Genomic DNA, 12,737 nt, shown 5'->3' with positions numbered 1-12,737 from the left:
CTTGTCGAAGTAACTTCTGTTTGAAAATTAAATTATGTATGAATTTCAAATTGTATGGGTCCCATATTGTAAAAAATCTTACAGTATTGTATAGCACACAATATCTTTCTCATTTTTACTGTTATTCTTCGCTTTGAGTGTTGTACAGGATGTTGATTCATGCTTAATCATATCGAAATGGATACAAGAAGCTTTCATTTGTCACGATTACCTCGATGTCTACACTACTTTCGTTGCAATGAAAAATGTAACGATTAACAGAACAACTTTGACAACGCTCCTTCGGGCAGTCACATTTATCTTTCATAAAACGGGAACCATACCGTTGTTCATACAGTCGAGTGTAAGATATGGTGTGTTTTATAAGAGAAAAAAAAACAATAGGATTTATAAGTAATAAGAAAGAAACTGCTTGCAAACGTATATTATCCGCAGCCGAACAGGAAAGTGAAACGTCGAAAACGTGCAAAAGAACCTGAAACATATCAGATTATCTGGTACATAGGATTAAACAGCATTGCACTACCGGTTTCAGTGAAAATTACGTGTCACGCGCAGAAGAAAGAGACCGCTCGGAGCTGCCTCTTTCTTACTAATGCGTCAAGTTTCACTGATTTTCTTGATTGCTTCGTTTCTTGTTCAGAAACCAAGGAAAACCCGTGTTTTCATGCAGAAAATTTATAATTATTTTCAAATGATTAATTACAAGTAATCTGCACATACCTTAATTAAGGTTGCACGAGAACAGAGCAGCTTTGATAGAGAAAGTGAATATAATATCCATAGCATGTTCCGTTTTGACTTATTTGTGTAAGTATCAGTATAATCGCATCGACATGAATGGTTATAGCTATGATTTGATAAAAATAAAGTGTAAACAAATTTTGAAATTCCCAAACATTTGTGGTTTCTTAAATTTAAATGTAGAAATACCTAATATGTAACCAATACTTTATACGTGGCCACTATATATATATACTAACATATTCATCAAGTTTCATGCTGGCTAGTTACTGCGTGACTTATTTTTATTTTCAATTTTATCAACTGTGCCAGATCTCAATTCTTGAAATTTACCCATTTTGGTCAGGAAACCGGCAACCAAGTCGAGCGATCAACACGCATACACAACCGCATACTCATTGCAGTACGCGAACACTCTTTTGTAAGTAATAATCGAGAATCGTATTTAAACCGGCGAGCCGAGACAAGTATCAGCCCGTTTTTTTTAACCCCCCACGAGGCCACCTGCAATGCTAGCGAAACCTCAGAATAACTGTTCTTCAGATCACGACCCACACTCGGATGCCTCAAGGTTTTCTGTGAGGATAAAGCAAAACACTACACCAGACCACAAACAAAACGTAGCCAAATGTTTAAAACTAGATATTGGGATTCTAGAAATATTAAAAGTATGAAACTGGCTTTACGTGTAATAGTAAACGTTTCGACTTTACAACATTGATCTTTACAGCGAGAAATAAAGATGGACACGCGTAGAGGTGTTTAGATGGGCGTGTTTTTTCCCATCCAAAGAGAGAAGCGTAAATGGGACAAGCTAAACGACTACACAACCATGACTTTCTAGCCGTTGATGTCGTTTTTGCCGGGTAACCGGTTGCTGTTTGCCCTTCCGCCTACGACATTGCTCGAATTTCTTCCAAGGATATCGTGGTGAAATTGGTAACTTGGTACCGCTGAGATCAATGTAAATTGTTACGTAGATACGTAGAAGAAATGTGCATACAAATTGTTTTGATGTTATTGTTCTACAACAAGTATAATTTAAGTTTCATTTTTTCCGTTGATGAAGTTAACTTTACCTGTACACCAAGTTTCAACCCTTCATCTTAATCAAGGTAGTAGTCGTGGAGGAAATTTCAATCTTAAGTTCTTGCGCTATTTTGCTTACGAGATTGTATAAAATAAAACTGTTTTCAACACAGCATTCTTTGGTCAGGTATTTCTATCGGAAATACTCTGAACTCTATCGTAACAATGCGACGTAATGAGGTAGCTTGGAAAAAACGTAGGAGCCAAGTATAATGAGAGGCTATAAAATCCAAGAACAGTAATTTTATCATTATTCAAAAGTCAATAAGAATAAAAATCATTTCAGAGTGAGTGGCCAACGTATTGTACCTTTGATAGCTTCCGGTGTGGAAGGCATTTAGAATCAATCAAGGCACCTCTGTTTCCTGGATTCTGCGTTGATTTGATGAGTGTCAATTTTGCTTGTGACATAAGCCACAACTTTCAAATAGTTTCTAGAGAATTATAATCTATGTGGGCCACGTATTCCGTTGGTTATTATAAGCATTTAAAATAAAAGAAGGTTTCCATTGAAAGATAAGGACTGGATCCAGTTTAGAATTTGAACTAGAAACATATTTTCCTCCATATTCTATTCCCCTGAAACGAGTTTCTATTATCCATAACTAATCAGTCTTAACAATACTGTATATCCCAAAAAGTATCAGTTACTCTCGACTTCGTTAGTAATTAGAGCAGCACGATCGTGGATCAATCATTGTCGTCCATTGATGCGATCAATCAAAAAGCCCGAAATATCTTCCATTGGATAAACAATCCTACTTTGACCGATTTCAGGCCTATAAAATTCTGGATGAAATCTGACGATTCGTGAATGCACTTTAGTTGAGGTCGTCACCAGTGATCTAACATTAAAAATATTATCTCGATGGCCTTTGAAATTGCACGTAGAACTTCCTTCTATTCTATTAAAATGACTACTTACGGTTCACGTCTCTAATATACATATTGTTCCCCCTGTACGTTGATTAAAAAGTGACTGTGTACGAAAATTGCATAGCTATAAGGGGAGTACAACATGTGTTACTAAATAGCTTAGACACATATCTTTCACAAGTAAATCAGTTCAGTGCTGCCCTCTGCAAGATTATAAATATGTTACGTTTATAAGTGTAGTGCGCTAATAAATTGATAAATGGTTCAATTATCTAAGAGCTATTCACTCGTATGCTTGGAAAATCTACATATTTTCTTCATAAGTAGTGTATTGCATCAATAAACGCTGTTACTTTTTGTTAATTTGCACTGACTATTGAACTGGTCCCTTTAATTATTGAAATTCCTTTTACATACAAATAAAATGTTTCTTTTTTAACTTCAAACAGGTCAGTAGATTATTCTACGTATAATATGCACCAAAAACCAGCGGAAATTTAAATTTACAATTTCAACGCCAAAGAAGAACATTCTATACGTCTGATCAATAAGCAACGCGATGCTCAGATCATCGTAAAGTATACGAAACAATGGACACGAATCGGATGGAAACAAATCGTGCAAGGAAACCAGGATAAGGTGAAGGAGAGAATTGGACTCATTGAGGTCGCCGATCGAGGCCACGTTTTAGGACCAATGTGACGTCTAATCATGGTGCATGTGGATGTGATGCTGGTACCGTTGTCCTACCATAAAGGTCAGAGCCCGGAGAAGGGGAACTCCTATGGAGAAGCTGTATTGTAAGATAGGCATCTTGGACTCTCCTCTGACGCGTACGAGACGTTCTTTAAACAGCCTCTGGCGTCCCTTTTGAACGGACACTCGCACTCTCTCTTTAAATCTTTCCGCTTCATTCTCTTAGCACTCGGGTTACATTGATACGTGCCACTGTATTTTACAGACGTGCTGTTATTGTCCAACGGTACAAGCACCCGTTTGCGATAAAGCACACTGTTATCATAGAAATCTTTGTTCGCACAATGTTATCTGGGATTACGCTGGGTTTACGTTTGAAGTACGATACGAACTAGGATGCTTTGATAATATAAAGGCGTATAGATATTTTAATGAAATTAATACGTTAAAGCATACGTTATGTGAATAATGATATGTAGTAATATTGGATAAGAGTTGTTAGTTTGAAATGTTTTATCATAGAACAATTGGTAATTTGTAAAAATGTTAAGAATGATTGAATTCGTTACGCAACGTAAATCCGTACACGTGAAAGGTACAATAAGTTTTATCTACCATTGGGAATCAATTAATTTCCACCGTTATCGTACAAAAAACAGGATGCTTATAATCTTGCATTTTATTTTGTTTTTCAGATCAGAAATTTTACAAAACGCAACTGTATCGTAGATTCGTTGCGCAACGCTTGAAAAATAATAACCCTTGGGTCGAAGATATTCGACGATACTTGCAATTGAGATAGATTGCGCGTAACTGCCATTGTAATGGATTAATTGGAACGCATCGTGGCTAACGGGATGGTTAGTCAAAACGAATTGGCAGTTGTCGAAATCTTAGGATGAAGAACACGGTAGTCCTCTTTTACACGTTTCTGAAATTTTTCACGCAAGTTCGTTCTAGTGCAAGGTACCATAATTGTGGACAAAAAACACAAGCACACTATATAATTAATTAACAAATTCATTATACTTTAGTATTATATATAATTAGATATGTAAGGAAAGCCAATTTACGTATTTAATTAAAAAATTACCATTCTGAAGTGGAATGAGAGGCGGAAATAAAAAATAAAACACGGGAATACACGGCTGCGAATGTGTTAAGTTATTAGAATAGATTTTAAAAATTCGTATGCCAGTCGTAAACGTGTTAATGAATTTGTTTCATCGTTCTTGCAGTTTGCAAAATTTACAAGGTTTCCTTTATCGTTCTCGTAATTCCAAGGCTGCAAAATTAAAATTTCAGTAGAATATGAAAATTTGTTACGTTTTAAAGTTTAAAAAAATGCTTATTGTTTCTACAGTTTGTTGGCTGATGACGCAAAAGGCTCCACTTTAAAGTCGAGGATAGTTCTGCCAGAGCATTACGTGAAAGGTTCGTCAGCATTTCAATGAAATACAAAATTTTTACGATTCGTATCGTCTTGTTGTTTAGTATGTATAACTTCACTTTTCCCTTTTAACGTGCTAACTGTACTAATTATTCGAGAGAATTCTGCTAGAAAATATGATATTCTATAAACCAAAATAAAAAGAAATCAAGTAAACTAATATGCAAATAAATGCACAATACTATGCAGAAATCAGACCTCCGTCGAAGCAAGGTTTGCCAGTGATAGTGGACTTTAATATCTTCGTGGCTGATATCAACTCGATAAATGTCGAAGATATGGACTTCCGGTGAGTGAAACGGGTAAAATATTAAACGATACAGCGATAATTTTTAATCAAATGAATTGCACAATTTGTCATTTAAAAATTGTCATTGTATGAAGAATGGATGGGTTACTCATAACAATTTGGTAATATTGGCCCATACGTATATATATCGTAAAAGAACTGCATAAACATTCTTTGTCGCTATTTGCAATTTTTAATATTGATGGAAAGAATTCGTGTAGGAGTTACTATTTTTAGAATACTTTCAATCTAGAAGAATCAGTGTCAAAAGTTAAAAAATTGAGGCGAAGATTCTTTTATGATTTTGTGGGAAGTAGGTTTAAAGAGAGATAGAGGGAGGGGAGGAGAGGGAGCGAGAGAAGAAGAGAGTAACTTTACGTGGGCTCTGAAAATGTTAAGATTATTCATTAGTGAAAGCGGTCAAGGATAGTCAAGGGTAAAAGGATATCCTGAGGAGAGTATGTGCCTGAAAAGTAATTAGTTCTAACAAATGAATTGCAGTTATCAGGAAAAGTGTAAAAATAGAGAGAAATATAATACTAGGAACATATGGAAATAAAAATCGAACAGTAATGACACTGCTTTTCAAATAGGGTGGATATGTTCGTCCGTCAGAGTTGGATCGAGTCCCGTCTTGAAATGCCGGACGATATTTTTGAGGAGGGTGATGATTATGTGACACTGCCACCTGAATTTTTCGACAGCTTATGGCAACCAGATCCATATTTCTTAAACGCAAAAGTTTCTGGTAAGTTTCATGATATACGAATGCCAGATAAAGTTGAATTTGATAAAGAAATCCTAGTTCCCCTGTACATAAAACCGTAGATTGCAAAACACGTATATGTTATATTTTAATTTAAAATCAAATCAAAATTGTTTGCTTGCAGAAATCGCGGCGCTAAATCACAAATTCTCTTCTGTGACAATATACAAAAACAAAACGGTTAAATACTCGGCGCGGATGCACGCGATCATCGCATGTCAAATGGAATTTCAACTTTATCCAATGGATATTCAAACATGTCCCATGTACATAGAAAGTTGTAAGTTCGATAACAACACATGGCAAGTAAATAACTTGCACTCCGACCACTCTCATCAACTTTCCTACTCTTCTTATTTTTTCGTTGTAACAATAGTCCTGTGTTTATGTATTCTAAAGTGCATTAGATGTGCAATTTACAATTGTATATCATAACAACAAGATTCATACCTTACCTTATTAATATGAAATATTACATAACTCGCGACAGTTTCCTATCACAAAGAGAAGTTACGCTTAAGATGGGGTGCGGGTGACGTCACTGTGAACCCAGAACTGAAGCTTTTACAATACGATATCGGAAAACCGATAGTAGCTGAAGAAACCGTCGACTACATGCTCGAGAAGAGTGGTATGATTTTTCTTTCAATCTATAATGATTCAACTCCGAACCTTATGCAAGCATAACAAAGAGTATGTAAAATATGTGAAAGATATGCGATTTTGAGGCGAATAAATATAGGTCAGCCGTGGGCATAGGTAGGAATTCTGAAGATTCTTTAACGAAACAACACCCGATAACAGCTTATCTTGCATGAATCGATAAAACAGAAGACTCTATCATTCTATTAAAAAAATTGTAAATTATAATTGATACAAACTCACAGAACATTACAAAGGTATTTTGAAATTTATTGATAAATCATTCCTCTGCACCTAAGGATACTCTATATTCATTCGTGTAGGAAGGTTTATCAATATTCAGGGTTCGTCTCGCGTTAATGTTTGACTACTAATATTTTGGAATAGATAGAAAATATATGTCTGATTAATTTACAGGGAACTTCTCTCGATTAGTGGTCTTCTTCCGGTTCGAAAGACAAATTGGCCACCACTTGATACAGACTTTCGCTCCATCTACGTTGGTAGTGATGCTGTCTTGGTTTAGCTTCTGGTTAGGATTAGATGCAATTCCTGGTCGAGTGGCACTTTTGGTGACTAGTATGCTCACTCTGGTTACTATGTTTACTGGTCTAAAAAGTGATATTCCTCCAGTTGCTTATGTAAAGGTAGATAGTTTCATTGATAAATTGTAAAAGAATGTGCTAACATATATTCATCCGTATAGGCACTTGATGTTTGGATGGCTGGCTGTATGATGTTTGTATTCGCTGCTCTTGGTGAATTCGTGGTGGTGAAAGTACTTGACTTGAGATATCAGTTGGAATATGATCTACAGATGTCGATAATGTCTCGACATTACTCAACAGTTTGTATATCAACTGTATCATTGCCAGTGCATGTATAAACTGCTTTAACAATCAGATGCCTTGTAGGACACTAACAGATACGTAGCCAACCAATAAGAAGTATAGTACAGCCACTATGCTGTACTTTGGTAGTGATTATAGGGTACACCAATCTATGCTTGCTTATCAGAAAAGACATAATCAGCGTTGCAATAGAGAAGACTCAAGTTCTTTGTTATTTTTAGCGTGCAATAGCCATAGAAAAAAGCCAATGCATCTGGGACTATGATATAACATATGTACCAAAAGCGAGGAAAAAGAGAGCCGGTAGCAAACACCTATTGCAAAACACCTGGTTAGATCCTGAATATCCAATGATACGTGCGCGTAAAACAAGATCACAAAAGATTGACACTTATAGCAGAATAGGTTTCCCTATATTGTTTATGCTATTCATAGTTTTATACTGGCCGATACTTCTATTTAAAAAAGCGGCGTAGATTGTAGGTATACATATAGAATAAATCATTATGAGAAATATTTGTATGAAAAGTAATCCATTTTGTGGTTGTTAAATTATCATTAAAATCATATTTTTTAATCAATTTCTATTTCATCTACCGACGACATATCAGATTGATCGTCGATCTCCATTTCTGCGTTTGCAGTAGCAGCTTTTGCAACTTTGTGGTCTCCAACCTTCTTCAAATAACTCATTGTATACTGATTAAAATCACATCTGTAATAGTAAAACGATATAAATTATACTTGTACTTGTGTTTATAAAATTACACATTCATAGTCTATTAATTAATGATAATTAATTTATATAATAATACTAACATTTTACTCAGATCATCATATTTCTTTTGCATATTCTTTTGGAGCATTAATAATATAGGCATTTGAAGTGCAGAATTTATTTTTGGTCCATGTTTAGTCAATATAGTCTCTATCCAGAGGAGATAAAAATGTATATGTCTAGTATACTCCAATTCTGTTGCTATAAATTTCAATACTCTCTCAACATAAATATCAGACAAATCTGTTACGACTAAATCGACTGAAATCAAACAAAATAAGTATGTACATAGGTCAAGTAGTAGCATAATAATACATCGAAAGATTTGTTGGATGATTTACATCCGTTAAAACAATCAATTATTTTTACGTCGAATTTTCTAAATATTACAAACTTACTTGATGGACATGGAACATTTTCTAGTACACACTTTATTAACAACTTTTCATTCAGCCTCAGAGCCATCATTAACGCTGAAAAAAATGTGAGATTAACACGTTTCCGTTTATTTTATAGAAGTAAAAAATTATAAACTATAAATTTCAAACCTTTTGTATATTCCTTTTCGTACAACGTTTTCTTTACAGTTTCCGGTGTAATTCCCAGTTCTAACTGAAACGGATCAAATATAAAGCCAACATCTAATGAATATACCAATAATCCTTCTGTCGTTGCCGCAGCCCATGCTTGTCCTTTAACGTAAATATAGTAATTATTATTGAAACTATTCATAAATATCTTTGGCAACTAAACAAAAAAGTTAACCTGTTGGAGAAAACTGTAAACTATATACTCTAATTTCGGGTTTTATGTTCCTGCTTGCCATATCCCCGCTTCTAACACCTGGTAATCGCAATGTTACATTTCCACCTTCGTTTTCCTCGCGTCTTTCAACTAACGCTAGATTTCCAAATTCTGTTAAATTTCGCCTGTTTATAACATCCTGCGCAAATAAATTTTTATTAAAACAATGAATCGGTAAGATATGTTATCATCAATACTTTTTATACGATAGTACAATATAAATATGATAACTTTTAAACATGGCGAAAGAACACTTACATTAACCGCATCTAATGATCTATTCTGAGTTATAACAAATTTTTTTATAAGTATACATTCTTGTACATTGTAAATGCATACATTTTTAGACTGTCCACCAGCCAATATACATGTACCATCGGCTGAATAGCATAGAGTAGAAAACGCCCTATAAAGTTGATTTAATTAATTTTATTTGCATTAAAATAGAAAGATATACATATTCTTTCATCCATTGCTGTAAAAAAATAGAAGTGAACTTACTTGCCCTGAAGACTCTTCTTTGCCGTAATGAGATCAGTATCAGACCTTCCGCTACCTAAATCATTCCTTCCTTCGATGCTACCCGTTTGTGTTCCCGTTTTACAATGGAAAAACGATATTTGTCCATCCAAAGTAGCAACAGCTACCTCTTCACCGTTTGGTTTATAAGTGACGTATAAACCATCCGCAGTTAGTTGCATCGTTTCATGCACAGAACCGCTTTCGATGGCATTCCATATCTTCAAAGTTTTGTCCCAAGAGACAGATGCCAATTCTGTACTTGCTGAACTTGGATTGAATGCCACACTAACTACTGGACCTTCGTGTCCGCTTAATATCTAAATAAAAAATATTAAAACGAACATTTATATAGAGATGCAATTGGACGAAAGCCAAACGCAAATATCAAAGGTAACTAGGAAATCAATCCTCGACGTATTAATATTAAAATACTTATTAGATATATACCTCCAAAAGTTTACCCAGTTTAACGCTCCACAAATAAATGTCAAAGAAATCTTGGCCTCCGGCTGTAAGAAACTCATCGCTTGAATCTAAAGCAACGCAGGAAAATTGTACTGGCCGCGGTGAAGTAAGAGTTCGAAAATTCCTGTACCTTGTTAAATCATACGCCCTTACGGTTCCATCAAGCGATGCAGAAACAATAAATTTCCTATTATGACTAAACGTCACACCTGTTACCATGGACGTATGTTCGTGGAACGTGATAGTACAAAATCCATTCATTATATTCCACAATTTAACTTTCCCGTCGTCGCCACCAGTGACAATATATTGACCATCTGGACTGTACGCAAGACAGTTTATATTATTGCTGTGACCTTGTTGCTTCATGGCATAAGTTTCACTTTGCCATTCCCATACCAACAATTGCCCGGCCATAGAGCATCCTAAAGCGATCCAATCGCCGGTCGAATTTATGGCAATGGATGAAATGCACTGATTGGATATACTGAAAAATAATAAATATGTCAGTTAATAGGAATAATTGTATTATTATTAAATGTAATATAGATAACGTAAGTAATGCAAATAAGTAATACCTCAGGGAATGAATCATGTTCACATCGGGCATTTCATATAAATAAAATGAACCATTGTTAAATCCTACAACTAGGATATTAGTCTGTTGATGATATGCAGCTGCAGTAAGTATTACTTTCCCTTTTTCTTGCTTTTGTACTTCGTTAGATAAGTAATGACGACCTGACTTGGTATAACGTAATTGCTCAACATCTGTCTTACTTCCAGTATCCTTCATATCTCGTTCAGGTGAGTTTTCTATAATATATAAATTTCACAATATATTTTATTTCATGTTTAATAGTATCGATTCGTGAAGAAAAAAGAAATTACCTGATCTTTGTAAGTTTCGTTCATGAGCTTTAGCCTGTTTATCTGTTTTCTCTATGGCTTTCTCAATATCAACATCATCTTCTTCGTCGCTGTCTGTTTTCTTCCCCTTTTTAGGTGCAGGTTGTTCCTCTGGTACTAAATCTTCTGGATCAATTGTACACTCCCATAGACACAGTTGGCCGTTTCTATATAATAAATATGTAATCATTATATTGCACTTAAATTATTAATTTTCTTTTGCATAATAAAATGCTTTCAAAATTTTACATTTACAACATTTAGAATACCTACTAATAGTACATACCTACTAATAGTAAGCAGATCGTAATTTTTCTTTTCAAAAAAGCATGCCACAATTCCATCAGTGTGGCCACCAAGATTGAGATACCTGAAGTTTGCATATTTTTCTAAGCTGTAAATTTTTGTAACCGTGTCTTTAGAACCAACAGCTAACAATTTCGAATCATAAGACCAATTGATAAATGTTGTGTCATCCAAAGCAGCATGAAATACACGTTCCATGACAAATGGATTATATTCTCCTGTTTCCAATCCAGGAGCATTAAAGACAAATACTGAAAATAGTAACTACTATTAATTTAATTCCCCTCTTAACATTAAATGTAAAAACATATACTGTGCATTTAAAAAACTTACCAGTATGTTCTTTACATGCTGCAAAGTGTTTACCATCTGGAGAAAACTTTACACATCTGACACGTCGTTTAAATCTATACTTATGTATCACCATTCTACTAATCATACTAATTATATGGGCTTCACCCACTAGAAGAAAATACTTCAATTAATAAAAGCATATTGAAGCTATAAAGTTAACTGTATATATAATATATTTGGTATACTTTTCACTAACAAAACTTTACCTTCATTAATTGCTATTAACAATGCTCCATTAGGTGACAAGTCTATGCTTGTATAATTATATTGGCTCTCCACGGGTAATGTGTTGGACTTATTACTGAAAATAATATTTGTGAAATTACATTATTATTTTAATAAATTTTATATGTATGTTATGGTAACCATTTATACGTAGAAAATAATTAATACGCTTACTTTTTGAGGTCATATATTGTTATCCGATTTCCCACAGGACTAATGAGCGACGATCCATCCGGAGAAAATACTAAATCACCCCTACGATAAACTGCACCGAGTAAATTGCTGAACTATAAACATTGTACAACAAATATTTCACATCAACCATAGATGATTATATCTAAATATACGACTTAAAGTCATTGTTTTAATATTATTGGCAAAATATTGATCAACTATGCAGTTCATGATAACATGATAATAATATTTTAAACAACTTTACAATGGTATTAATATATGTGTATCGAAAAGTGAAATATAATGCCTCGTGAAATTAGGTTAGGAATATTGTATGAAAAAAATTAATAGTTATTTTATGTGGATTGGACTATTTATGTCAAGAGTCGTTCATTAGAAATGTATTTTTTACCTTATATGCAAACTTCATGTTTAATATACATGTATCTACAATTTTTGCTACGAATATTTTTCAATTTCATTAAGCACGTTTATTATCATATTTGAATCAGGTATATAACCACTACAGTACACCTTCCGCTCCAAAGATCCGATCACGTGTTGGAATTAAGGTGTTGGCTCAACATGTGCGAAACTTTCTATTGAATTTAATACTTGAATATAATGTGTTAAATAGTAATTAAATCATTAACAGCATTATAATACGCATACACTTTTAACGGTATTGCAAACTAGAATTAAAATTTGATCACAATTAACATAAACAGATAATATACTTGCTACAACTTTAATTTAGGTTTGCAATAAAAGTTTGAATGAAAAAATTCATTCCATGG

General features: G+C 34.1%; 3 protein-coding genes across 6 annotated transcripts in view; 2 read left to right on the top strand and 1 right to left on the bottom strand.

The window, feature by feature from the left end:
- LOC143422434 (E3 ubiquitin-protein ligase RNF14) overlaps positions 1-12,737 on the top strand; it is a 223,599-nt gene that overhangs the window by 27,159 nt on the left and 183,703 nt on the right. The gene's annotated exons all lie outside the window — the stretch shown is intronic.
- Alka (glycine receptor subunit alpha alkaliphile) lies at positions 3,238-7,881 on the top strand. Of its 4 annotated transcripts, none has more exons than XM_076893062.1 (10): positions 3,238-3,466; positions 4,101-4,265; positions 4,769-4,839; positions 5,045-5,144; positions 5,738-5,892; positions 6,035-6,190; positions 6,401-6,541; positions 6,970-7,199; positions 7,259-7,399; positions 7,625-7,881. In XM_076893062.1, the coding sequence occupies exons 4-10, from the start codon at positions 5,134-5,136 to the stop codon at positions 7,877-7,879; spliced, it is 1,089 nt and encodes a 362-aa protein (XP_076749177.1). In that variant the 5' UTR covers positions 3,238-3,466; positions 4,101-4,265; positions 4,769-4,839; positions 5,045-5,133; the 3' UTR covers positions 7,880-7,881. The 4 variants fall into 4 exon arrangements, with proteins under 4 accessions (XP_076749177.1, XP_076749178.1, XP_076749175.1 ...); XM_076893063.1 differs by having other exon boundaries at positions 4,101-4,354; XM_076893060.1 differs by having other exon boundaries at positions 4,101-4,371.
- Positions 7,887-12,585, bottom strand: LOC143422428 (periodic tryptophan protein 2 homolog). The gene is made up of 15 exons (XM_076893047.1): positions 12,353-12,585; positions 11,941-12,053; positions 11,748-11,842; positions 11,521-11,649; positions 11,168-11,438; positions 10,864-11,048; positions 10,551-10,788; positions 9,955-10,459; positions 9,487-9,824; positions 9,244-9,391; positions 8,947-9,124; positions 8,730-8,873; positions 8,580-8,654; positions 8,223-8,442; positions 7,887-8,118 (listed from the first exon to the last, which is right to left on the bottom strand). The coding sequence occupies exons 1-15, from the start codon at positions 12,368-12,370 to the stop codon at positions 7,977-7,979; spliced, it is 2,799 nt and encodes a 932-aa protein (XP_076749162.1). The 5' UTR covers positions 12,371-12,585; the 3' UTR covers positions 7,887-7,976.

This window comes from Xylocopa sonorina, chromosome 3 (genome assembly GCF_050948175.1).
Source record: "Xylocopa sonorina isolate GNS202 chromosome 3, iyXylSono1_principal, whole genome shotgun sequence".
In the NCBI taxonomy this organism is placed as follows: domain Eukaryota; kingdom Metazoa; phylum Arthropoda; class Insecta; order Hymenoptera; family Apidae; genus Xylocopa; species Xylocopa sonorina.
Note: the sequence above shows the minus strand (reverse complement) of the source record. Positions and strands in the feature narration are given on the sequence as shown.